At 36.5% G+C, this 12,426-nt stretch overlaps 1 protein-coding gene across 33 annotated transcripts in view; it reads right to left on the bottom strand.

The window, feature by feature from the left end:
- Positions 1-12,426, bottom strand: part of EIF4G3 (eukaryotic translation initiation factor 4 gamma 3) — a 375,758-nt gene that overhangs the window by 180,060 nt on the left and 183,272 nt on the right. For 17 of the 33 annotated variants that reach the window (XM_077971332.1, XM_015130051.3, XM_015130013.3 and 14 more), the window contains one exon: positions 11,912-12,007. In XM_077971332.1, coding sequence (XP_077827458.1) covers positions 11,912-11,941 — 30 coding nt within the window. In that variant the 5' untranslated portion in view covers positions 11,942-12,007. Of the gene's footprint in view, positions 1-6,826; positions 6,860-10,400; positions 10,527-10,859; positions 10,905-11,911; positions 12,008-12,426 lie in introns of those variants that run through there. The other 16 variants (XM_077971305.1, XM_077971365.1, XM_077971325.1 and 13 more) reach the window with 5 other exon arrangements.

The following is a 12,426-nucleotide window of genomic DNA, read 5'->3' as shown; positions in this document are numbered from 1 at the left end:
GCTGGCAAGTTATAAAGGGACAAGCTTTAAAGAGTCCACATAATGGAATTTGACTCAGGTGTCAATTTGATAATCTGTTGATCCATGATAATTTATAACGGAGATTATTCCATTCCAAATTTTTTCTATATTTCCCTGCATGTGGTCAATATTATATAATTTAGGTTTCACTAAGAATCGGGATATGTAAGCCCTAGAGCTAAGTTGTTCAATACAGTAGCCACAAGTCATACTTGACTACTTATATCAAAAATTCAGTTCTGGGTCAAGCACGGTGGCTCACGCCTTTAATCCCAGCACTTTGGGAGGCTAAGGTAGGTGGATCGCTTGAGGTCAGGAGCTCAAGACCAGCCTGGCCAACATGGCAAAATCCTGCCTCTACAAAAAATACAAAAATTAGTAGGGTGTGGTAGCTCACACCTGTATTTCCAGCTACTCAGGTGGCCAAGGCACAAAAATCACTTGAACCTGGGAGGTGGAGGTTGTAGAGAGCTGAGATCCTGCCACTGCACTCCAGCCTAGGTGACAGAGTGAGACTCTGTCTCCCAAAAAAAAAAAAAATTCAGTTATTTAGCTGCATTAGCCACATTTAAAGTGCTCAATAGCCATGTATAGCTAGTACAGCTACAGCAGTGAAAAGCACAAGTACAGAACATTTTCATCATCATAGAAACTCTATTACACAGTGCTACCCTAGAGGTTTATGTCAGGAACAGAAGGTGTTCTGTCAGATCATAAGGGAGAGTCTTGGAAATGAGCATCATTATAAAATACTTCATTCATGCTAAAAAATAGCTGGGGAAAAGGGGGAAAGGCAGGCGGTCTCACTGCTAAAGGAAACTGACACCAAGGACTTACTACATTTCAGACACTGTGATAGGCAGGTACTTTATCCTCACAACACCCATAGGAAATACGTGCAGTTATTATAAATCATCTCAATCTTACATCATTTATGAGCATATTTTTCCCATTTTGAAGATGAGAAACCTGACACCCAAAGATAATTTGCAGTGAAGCTGAAACTGAATCCCAGTTTTACTGACTCCGAATATATATTTTCTTCACTATTTATGCTGCTACTATACAACGCCTTGTGAATGAGATACCAGTTTTAAAGCCACCCCTCACTTGTATCAAGCTCCAAAAAACAAATAGTTCATAAGATCATAATTTAAGAGGTTTAAGGTTGTATAGATGCTTGAGATGGCTTGTTATTCATATCAATTTAATTCTGTTGCACCAGGTCTGGTCCCAGAGGCAAGCCCAAGCCTTCATTTATTTTACTTTCCAAACCTAATAAATTGCCTATAGTAAAACAAATATATCTCGTCTAGGAATATAACACCACAAACTTTCAGTAAAGAAACCTTTAGGGATCACAATGAAAAAGAAATCTACATAAATCAGCTGTTCTTTTCAAAAGTTTCTTTTTTCACAAAAAGAACCAAACCACAACAGGAAAACATGCACAATTTCAATGCTTGCACCAAGTAAGACATTTCTTGATGGCACATACTCCTCCTCCTGCTGCTGCTGCTAGCATATGCTGGTTTTATGAAGCTCATTATTTGTTTATGCTAAATCCTACTGCTTTGAATACAGCATATTTTTCAGCATTTGTGAAAAGTATGTGAACTAAAATCATGTATCAAAAAACTACAGTGTTTTGTCCTATGAACACTTTAAAATACCATTTCCCTGATCTTTCCCATAATGAAAAGACTACTTAGTCATAGTATATGACCAACACTTAATCTCTATTGTGAAACCCAAAAGTAAAATAAGGACAGGAACCTAAGTAACTTTAAACCAGAACTACACAGATTTTAATGACCAAATACTTAAAGTAAACAACACAAGCCAGAATCCAAATTATACCAAGTGACTTGCTATAATTCTGTGTGTACTTTCTGTTCTTTCAGTTTCTAATTACCTTGGGATTTTCAAGCATCAGTACAAAAATAGTTGACATATTTCTAAAGCCAAGAGTGTTTTGCATATAAAATGACTTAGCATTTCTCGTTTTATCTTTGAAGAAAACTGTAATTCTAAAAGCTCTTCAGTTTATAAAATGCCAAAAGAATAGCACATCCTCAATAATCTGAAGAATCTCCACAAAAGACAAAAACTAATAGTAATATTAGGAAGGCGATGGGGCTGAAATAATCCTAACTGCAGTATGGTGCATTTGATTTGTGTGGACTCAAAAAGAGCTCTAGCCCTCCAAACAGAGTTACAAGACCTTCTAAATAAAAGAAGTTCCAAAAAATACACTCAAAGCAGTTTCTTGATTTCATTAAGAACAAAGAAAACATTTACCATTTAAAATCTTGTTTATTTTTGTTTACTTGAATTCAGGTTAACTCTATCTTACACAGAAAAAATATTTAAATTCTAGATTACTAAACTGGGTGATGTTTTCTTTTCACAAGCAATTAATTCCAAAAAGCCTACCTAAATAATTACATAGTTTTTTGCAACAGCTATAGAACATACTTTGCAATTTTTACTAAGCATCAACAAAAAATTATTATATTTGCTATTGGAGTTTAGAAACAATAATCATTAAAAACATCATCCAACAACAAATTCCTTCAAAAAATAAACTGAGATCAAAGCATGAAAGCATGTAAAATGATCAGAAAGGTAGCCACTGATGAATAATGCAATAAAGGACAAAAAAGAAATCTATTCACTGGCCAAAGCCAACTACCACAGACGAAAAAACCATTTGTGCCTTCAATTCCACTTTAAGTCTTAAGCATGTCAAATCCAAAATATCCCAGAACATGAGGGTTTTCCCTTTAAAAGCATATTCTCTGTATACCACTCAATGTTTGTTTCCTCCAATAGCTTGCATTTCATTATGCAAGTCTCTATGTCTTGTTTTGTATTATGAGCAACTCCTCTGTAAATCTTTCAGGGTTTAGGTGCTACCTGACTTTAGATCTGAAGAGAAGATACTGTGAAATACAGATTCAGTAAGCGATTCTCAAATGGGAAATGCTGTCACTTCCATGGAAATGTACAGTGGTGTTTTTGTTTTGCTTTGTTTTCTAATTGTCACTAGGGAAATTCTACTGGCATTTAGAGCCCAAAGGATACTAAATTAATTGTATTATATAGGGCAGTTTTGATAACTGCTTATCCCACCCACATGCCAACACCTATTCCGTAGTGAAACAAACTAAACTGACCCCACATCTCCTGTGGATGCTATACCATACATAATGCCGGTTCAGTTAGCTCTGCTCAGCTATGCCACTTTCAACCCCATGTCTTTCTCCTCCTCTATTCAAGGTAATTACTGTTGCTGCCTGAGGCAAGGGTACAGACACCCTTATTCAATTCTCTGTGATATGATGAAAAGAATTTAACTGGTGTTCAAGAAAATGAAGGATAACAAAGGAAAAAAGTGCCGGCTACCTGAATTTTCTGAATTAAAAATCATTCCTCTGGGTTTATGCTGCATCTTAGGAACTCACCTCCAAGAACTATTGTTAAACAATAATTATTTTCCTTGGTAATAAATAAATAATATAATAAACATTTATAATTTTTTTTTCTTTTGAGACAAGGTCTCACTCTTTCACCCAGGCTAGAGTACAGTGGCACAATCACACCTCACTGCAACCTTGACCACGTGGGCTCAGATGATTCTCCTACCTCAGCCTCCCAGAGTAGCTGGGACTACAGGCATGCACCACCACGCCCAACTAATTTCTGTATTTATATTTTTGTTTTGTAGAGATGAGGTATCACCATGTTACTGAGGCTGATCTCTTAACTCCTGGGCTCAAGTGATCCACCTGCCTCAGCCTCCCAAAGTGCTGGGATTGCAGGCATCAAATACCGTATCTGGCCTATACTTCTATTTTTAAAATAATCAAAACTAGCCATAAATTCATGAGAATTATCATACAGCTAAACGACTAATCTGCTCTTTACTGAGTCATACTGCACACGAAAATGTGGGCTGAAATCAATCTTTTCTCACAGAGATTTCTGAACATTTCCCCCAATTGTTGGAATTAAAGAAAGACAAAATGTACCACATAACTTTAAAGCTCATAAAAAAGTTTTCTTAGAAAACAGAATTTCCCAAGGCTCATTACAAATGCTTAAATACAGTATCCTAATTTTAGAACCACTATTATTGAACACAAGTAGCAGAAACACAACCTTAAAGTTTGTGCTATTTTCATTAAGAACCTAAATTTTTTGATCAACAGTCTTTAAAAGAGTTACTAGTCTTAATAAGAAATGTCCAGGCTATTTAGTAATCTGGATCTTTTTTGTTTGTTTGTTTTTGTGTTTTGAGATGGAGTCTCGCTCTGTCGCCCAGGCTGGAGTGCAGGTATGATCTTGGCTCACTGCAACCTCCGCCTCCCAGGTTCAAGTGATCTCCTGCCTCAGCCTCCCAAGTAACTGGGATTACAGGTGCCTGCCACCATGCCCGGCTAATTTTTGCATTTTTAGTACAGATGGGGTTTCACCATGTTGGCCAGGCTGGTCTTGAACTCCTGACCTCAAGTGATTCACCCACCTCAGCCTCCCAAGGTGTTGGGATTACAGGCGTGAGCAACCATACCTGGCCTATTAAGCAATATTGCTTTTGTTTCAAAATTCACTCATCATTCCATCAATCTACAGAGTAGAAAATCCAACAAAATAACTGTGGCCAATGGTAATGTTAATTCCTTCTACTTACAGTTTACCTTAAGCTATCTGAAATGACTTATGAAATAAACCAAGGTTTGAAAAACACAAGCATGTGAACAAAGAAATTAACAGGTGCCTTACATAAAGGAGCTCAGAAAACATTTTCGCCCTAATTCCTTTGCAGTTATTTCACTAATAGTTTCTTTTCACTCTGCTTCTTGAGCAAAGATCCCCAATGTCTCTCTCTTTTAGGAGTATTTGCCTTGTCCCTGGATTAAAATTTAAGCCATGCCTCTATGGCCCTGGACTAAATTTTTAAATAAAATTATAAACACTCTTTTACACAAGAAACTAGTATTTTTATTATTAGTAGTCATAATATTAATCATATGTCCTAGTTACTATGTGCCAAACACCCTGATAATCATTTTATTTTCATTATCTCATTTACTTTTCATAATAGTTTCCTTTTTTGAGATGGAGTCTCACTCTGTCACCCAGGCTAGAGTGCAGTGGCGCAGTCTCAGCTCACTGCAAGCTCCGCCTCCCGGGTTCATGCCATTCTCCTGCCTCAGCCTCCTGAGTAGCTGGGACTACAGGCGCTCGCCACCACGCCCGGCTAATGTTTTGTATTTTTAGTGGAGAGGGGGTTTCACCGTGTTAGCAAGGATGGTCTCAATCTCCTGACCTCGTGATCCACCCGCCTCGGCCTCCCAAAGTGCTGGGATTACAGGCGTGAGCCACTGTGCCCGGCCCATAATAGTTTCAACATGGTATTATTGTCTCCATTTTACAGGTGAGAAAACTAAGGTGGAGAGCAGTAAATGATTTATCCAAGAACCCTCGGTTATAATATGGAAGAATCAAACCTAGGTCTAGTTGATGGCAAAGTCCATCTTAAAGTATTAATACTTTACAACACTATCTCTGAATTAAAAAAAAAAAATACCCCAAGGTTTTATTTCATTATGAAACCCAAACAATAGCCATCCACCTCATGTAGCCATCCTCCTGCAAAGTACCTTTAATAACTCAGATTTGCTTTGCCCTTACAGTCTCCAGATTGGAAGGACTACATTTTGAGAAAAAGAGTCAGGTATTAAATCACTCAAGACAATGGAAGCCTTCAACTAAACAATATCCACTAACTCAGTAATAAGAATTCTAAATATGATAACACAGGCAAATACTGGTAGTATTTACTTTATCCAACCATACTTTGTTCCATAACAATCATATTAAAGACAGCTACCACTTACTGACTGCTTGTTTTGTGCCAAATGCTTACACTATTTCTATGGCAGAGATATTAACTCCATTTTACATATGAGGAAACAAAGATGCAGAAAAAGATTTGCCTAACCAGCTGGTTAAATAGTAAAGCTTGTAATATGAACAGACTCTAAACCGAAGCTCTTTCAGCAGAAGAAAATGTTTCAGAATACCCCATAAAAAGCTATTGGGGGTTGGAGGGAGAACCCTGAAAGTCCTTCTGTCTTGCCACCTCTAAACAGATTCCTACTAAATGACAGTGTTCACATACATACTTTTGAAATTTTGGTTTATACAATTATTTCATTTAGAAAACCAATAGGATAAAGTTATTTAAATTAATTAAGGTATCTATTTTCTCTGTGTCCTAAGTATAAAAAAAATTCTATCCAGCAAATGGATGTACACTATTTTTAATCAATTTATTACTAGATCTAAGTTAGTAACTGAGTTTAAGTAGTTTTAGAAATACTAATGCTATTTTATACACATCAATACAGGTTATATCAGAATGTTAACAGAAAACCCATAGAATGCTGCCTGCTTCATTCAGTTAAATTTAACTTACTACAAATATCCACAAAATCTATAAACACTTATTATCTCAATTTTTCAAAATTGTAAAATTTAAAAACAATCTTTGTTTGGCAAGAAAAAAGAATGTAGCATTTTTTAAATGTGCCATAAACAGAGGCAAACGGATTTGTTAATAACAAAATGCAGTGAGATTAATGAAGGACAAAGAAAGTTGAATTAGATCAGATAAAAGCTACTCTTGAAATGAGTAATTTGAGTAGTTCTATGGGATGGCAGCATTCTAAGAGTCAGCAGCTACTAAAGCCCCCACCTATTAGTTAAGGGTGATAGTGAAGGGGCAAGGGTACAGTACCTGATGATGGGGAGGTCGAGGCCCCGCTGCAAACTGAGAAAAGGAGGGAAAACAAACACAAAAGGAAAGGCACAAAGAGTCAGAAACACCACAACAAAAACCAAAATTTCACACAATATGCCAAAAGAAAAAAACCCACAGCGGGGAAATAAAAAACAACACACAAAACAGTCAAAGCTTTGCTGCAGGACAGTGACAGACAGGTACTAAGATTCAACAGGTTAACACCACTATCAGAATAGTTTGCCATTTATCAGCTGGGAGAGAAACAGGCTATGCTGTTAGGCATGTAAGGTACTCTCTAATAGGACTATTTTTTTTGAAAAACAACAACCCTAAAATAAGGCAAAAGAAAGTTTGAAAAATTAAGTGGTTATATTAAGACAAACGTGAAAATCAAGTATGCTGTATGTAACTGATACAGCTGGAGGAAATGAGAAAGTTTTTACATTACAAGACCTAACCAGGAGATAATTACAAAGTCCAGCAGGAAGTAAAAAATGTAAAAGGATTAATTGCAAATTTTCTTAAGTTAAATGGGATATCTTATCCATGAAATGGAAGTTTCAATATCTTAATTTCTTAAGAGTTAAAGAAAAATTTTTTTATGACTTTACACACGCACACACACACACACACACACTCTTAAGTTTAAATGCAGTTAACTAGTATAGTTTAATACAAGGCATGTCAAGGCAAACAGCTAGTAAAGAACATCAGTCTCTAACATGATTAATCCAAGTGGTATTCTTATAGGCTTGAGAAGAAAAAAGAGTAAATAAGTCAAATCTCTTAATTACTATAGACAACAGCAAAGCACTGTGTATATGTACCTATTGTCATCTAAGAATAAAGCACAAAGAAATGTAATTCCTCAGCTAAATCACTGAGTACTTGAAAGTGGCTAATATATATTCCAACCCTTCCACTAACTTAGAATAAAAGAAAAAGTTTTTTCACCTATGTGAATTTTAACTGCTAAACCTCTAGGATCAAATAATTCACCCGGCCAAATTTGGGTTTGAATACATTTTAACTGAAAGGAACAGACAAAAATATTGGGGTATGTAGAGCCATATTCTGGATACTAATACATTAGCTATTGTAATGTTAACCATCCTCTTCAATAGTAAAAGAAAATATTTAGAAAGCAGTGTTTAATGTAAACCATATACAGGGTTTTTATCTAATATATTTAGGAGCTAAAATATATGTCTTTGGCTGTCTTATTTCCTCTATAGAGACTTCCTTCTGTCAGCTTAACACTACAGATGAATTAGACTGGCGATTAAGAAACAATCTCTCAGGCTCAGCATTTCAGTTATGTGCAATACTGATTTGCAAAACATTTGGAATTAGTTCCCCAACTACCATTAGTTCAGATTTTAAAAATTTCAACCAATTACAGTAGAACACGTGGCCACAATGTAGGAGACAGCTGAAAACATCTCTGTCAAGAATTCACCTCAGAAGCTAAAATGTCACCTGTTGTTCAAGTAATGAAAAGTACATTAATGACCTATAAGGTTGGGTTATGTTAGGTCAGCCATCATATTTGGCTAATCAATATAATACAGCTTTTCAGAATGATGATAATTGGCAGCTACAGTTCTTGCAGAAAATTTTCTCTTCAAAGAAACTGAGGTCTTACATTTTCAGTTTTCCAATTAGGAGAAGAAAACATCATACTTCTACTATGGACAAGAATAGGCAATACCAGGCATGTGGTATGAAAGTCGGGAGTGGAGTATGAAATGTTTCTTCCTGACACTTTTGAAGAAACTGGAAGAGAGGGGCCATGTTACAAAATTAACCTGAGTATGGCAGTACCTGTCTTATCACTGTTCCACAGAAAATGTCCCATTTTCAAGGCTCTAAAATAAAAGCTAAAACTTTGTACAGTTTGAATGTTCCAGTCAAAAGAGAACTTTCTATGAACAAGAAGAGTATCTTATAAAATTACACATATATAAAAACAAAAGCAAGAAAGAAAATCCCAACTTAAGTTAGTAGAAAGTGCCCTAGGAAAGTACCCTAGTCTATTTTGCACTAGTCACCATTGGCTATTGAGTTTTTCATTTGAAATGACAATAGTCTTAATCCTATGGGTAGCTGTAAGCAACAGAACAAACTGTAGTCGCTGCTGGCTCATGTTAAAAATAGAAATTTTTCTTTCTTTTTTCTTTCCTTTTTGTTAAAGAAGGGTCTTTAAGATGGTGAGGACTGTAGATATAAAGGAAAGCGGCCTTCTGTGAACTTGCATCCAATGTTAATGCCACCCACCCACTTACTCACCCCTTCTATGCACAGTTGGTAACTGAGCATGGCCAACATAACACTGATATAATTTTGACACAATACCACAAATTATAAAAATAACCAATGGTTAGAGTTATTACAAAAGCCAAACTGTCTCCCTCTCCAAATTAAGTATTTAATAGCTTCACTACTTTAGACAGGCTATTAAAAACAACAACAACAACAACAACAACTAACACTGTTTAAAAGTTCCGGTAAAACGAGAAAATGGAACAGATAGCTTATCAGTGTTTTTATTACTTTTAAAAAAGATTTTCTTTCCATATTATGAATTTAACTAAGATTCTAAGCATCAAGTAGAAAGACAGGCACAAAGATAACCTGAAGGAGGGAGGGAGGCCATTTGAAGCCAGTTGGATTGCAAAGGCAGCTGTCCAGGGAAGAACAGAAAAGCCTAAAACTGTGCAATTGCCAATGGCCTATTAATGCAGAAATAGAATGGAGTAAGCTTTAGCTGCTCTACAAAGCCACAGGAAGAGGCCCTTCCTTAATGTAACAGCTTACCTCTCCTCACCAGTTGGGACAGCTATGAGATGGATGAGACTAGACTATGACAACTTGGGATGTAAACAGAAAATGCAATCGTGCCAAATTTCAGACCCCAACTTCACCCTCCCAGTGCCAAAAAAAAAAAAAAAAAAAAAAAAAAAAAACAAAAAACACAACGGCAACAACAACAAAAAACCCATAACAAAATAAAGAAAATCAAACCTAAAACAAGAAGCAAGAGTAGTCTGGAGTCTGCTAGTCTTGCACTTGTTTTAGGGTATGTAATGGAATGTTATGTGTGTGGTTTTTAGTAATGGGGTGGGTAATGGTCACTAGCAGAGCAGATGGCAAAAACTGTATAGAGAATAGTATCTGAAGAGTTTATGACCACAGAAAAATGGCTGACAACTACAGACAATTTCCTCCTTAATATTCAATTATAAAATTGAAAGGGAGTAAAAAGAAGCCTTGATACTTATCTTTTAAATTCAAATTTATCTGAAAGGGATATCTCACTTCAAGTTTAAAATAAAGAAAAATCTAAACCCCCAAATTCTTCCTGACTAATTCCCAATAGAGAACACCCACCCAATTTGTTATTCTTTTCCCCACTATGCCTGGCAGAAACTGCCATGCTAGGTTGAACTTTCAGAGAGGAAGCAATCAATGCATTTCTGTTCATCAGCCAATAAATGGATGTGGTCAAAAATATTAAGTGCCAGAGGCACCACTGCCTGCAAGAAGTACAGTTTGTTATATTGCTTACAATGCAGTATTTTATCCAGCCTCTTCCAGCCAAGGACCTGTAAACGGGAGTCTGTTCCAAAACCTTCCTCCTCTTCCAGTTGTCTGTGCAATGTATTGGCACTGTTCTGCTGGGCTGTCAAAAAAACTGGTTTAGAGATGCAGCTCTTCAGTCAGGTTCTGCGCCAGTTCTAACCATGTAAATTTAATTTATTTTCTTTTTTGATAATCAGAAAAGAGGGGTGGGGGCATAGAGAAAGAGGGCCAAAGAATTCTTTGCAATAGGAGCTTACCATAATGTTCCATGTTTAATTATTAGAACCAGGGCCTACCTAAATTGATCTGGTGAGATCTCAGACCCAAGTAGTCAAGTGTACACATCCCTGAACCACTCTCATAACAAAACCTGTATCAGACATCTTATTGACTATTTCAGCAAAAAAAGAGACAAGCAAACAGGCAACTAGGACCAAAGTCCCACCTCTTTAGAATGGTTCCTCCACCACTGGGGAGAACCAGGATCTAAGAACAGCTGTTGGAGAACAGGGCAAAAGGGAAAAGGAAAATAGAAAAAGGATAAGAAAGAGATTACATTTTGGTGCAGACTATGCTCTCCTAGTTCTCTGAGTAAGTCTTTGGTACATTTAAACAATTATAAATTCATGCATAAAACGAAATGAATAGGAGCTAATGCAATGAGGTATTCCTGCACTCCAGGCAAAAAAGCAGGGGCAGAGAACAAAAAGAAATCCCTGTATTCTGAAGAATACACAGAGCTGAGGTACAAAGAGGGATGTGAGATAAACAATGTGAGATGTTACAGAAGCACCTTCTAGCCAAAGTTAATCATGCAGGGCAGGAAACGATGTTCTAAGGAATGGAGAGCTGAAGCCACTGTATACTTTTGTGAAACAAAGGATGAACCTTGTGTAAATTCTCAGTCTTGGCAGTACTTACTGCAATTCATGTAAAGGATGAAAAAAGAGGATGATAGCATTTACATTTGTATCACAATTTATTTACCATTTGAATAAATGAATACACTCACTGGTATATGTCATGCACATACCCACACCGTCAAATGGTGAGAACAGACCTAATAACACTGATTGAAAAGTCCTGCTTCCTCAAACCACTGGGATTTGAGAATTTAATTAGTGAAATTCAATTTACTCCTAAAATCATTGTACTTTACTCTTACCTGAATTTTGAACAGTACAACTAACAAAAATTATAAGCTAAAATAAAGTAAACTTGAATGCAACCAGACTTAAAAATCATGCTATAGAAAAGTATTAAAAGGGGGTGGGGGGTTAAAAGCTCCACCTCTTCTTTTTCTCAATAAATTTAATTATTGCTACAGGTAAGGTCTGAAAATACAAACTAACAAATAATAGTAGTAGTCGTAATAATAAATCATCTTTGGAAGAAACTTCCAAAATCCAGTAAAAATATTTGGCAAAGAAACCCAAGCCACTACACACACAAACACAGGTAGAGAATGTAATTTGCTACAAGCTTCTGCTTACTTACCGGAGAACGGGTTTGAGGTTGTGAATTCATTGTCTGAGGGGCTTGAGGGTATACCAGCGTGGTTGGACCTGCATTCTGTCCAGAGGGATAAGGCGTCTGTCAAAGAATGGCAAGAACAACATAATATTTTGAAAAAAGATGGCATGGCAATTCAAGTTCAAGATGTTTTATAAAAGTTTATAGAAGTGGTTATTAATGTGGTTTACAGTTCTACTTTTTAACAATTTAACTTTATCACAATATCCAGTAACTCAAAATCAAGTGCAGTTCCTTTTTTTTTTTTTTCCTTTAATTAATGAACTGGGGTCTCACTCTGTCACCTGGGCTACAGTGCAATGGCGCAATCATGGCTTGGTGCAGCCTCAAACTCATGGTTTTAAGTGGATCCTCCCACCTCAGCCTCTGGAGTAGCTGGGACTACAGGCACACAGTACTGTGCTGGACTAATTTTTTTTATTTCTTTCTTTTTTCTTTTTGCAGAGACAGGGTCTCACTTTGTTGCCAAGGCTGGGCTC

The sequence above is a fragment of the Macaca mulatta genome, chromosome 1 (genome assembly GCF_049350105.2).
Source record: "Macaca mulatta isolate MMU2019108-1 chromosome 1, T2T-MMU8v2.0, whole genome shotgun sequence".
Classification (NCBI taxonomy): domain Eukaryota; kingdom Metazoa; phylum Chordata; class Mammalia; order Primates; family Cercopithecidae; genus Macaca; species Macaca mulatta.
This window is presented reverse-complemented; position numbering and strand designations above follow the sequence as displayed.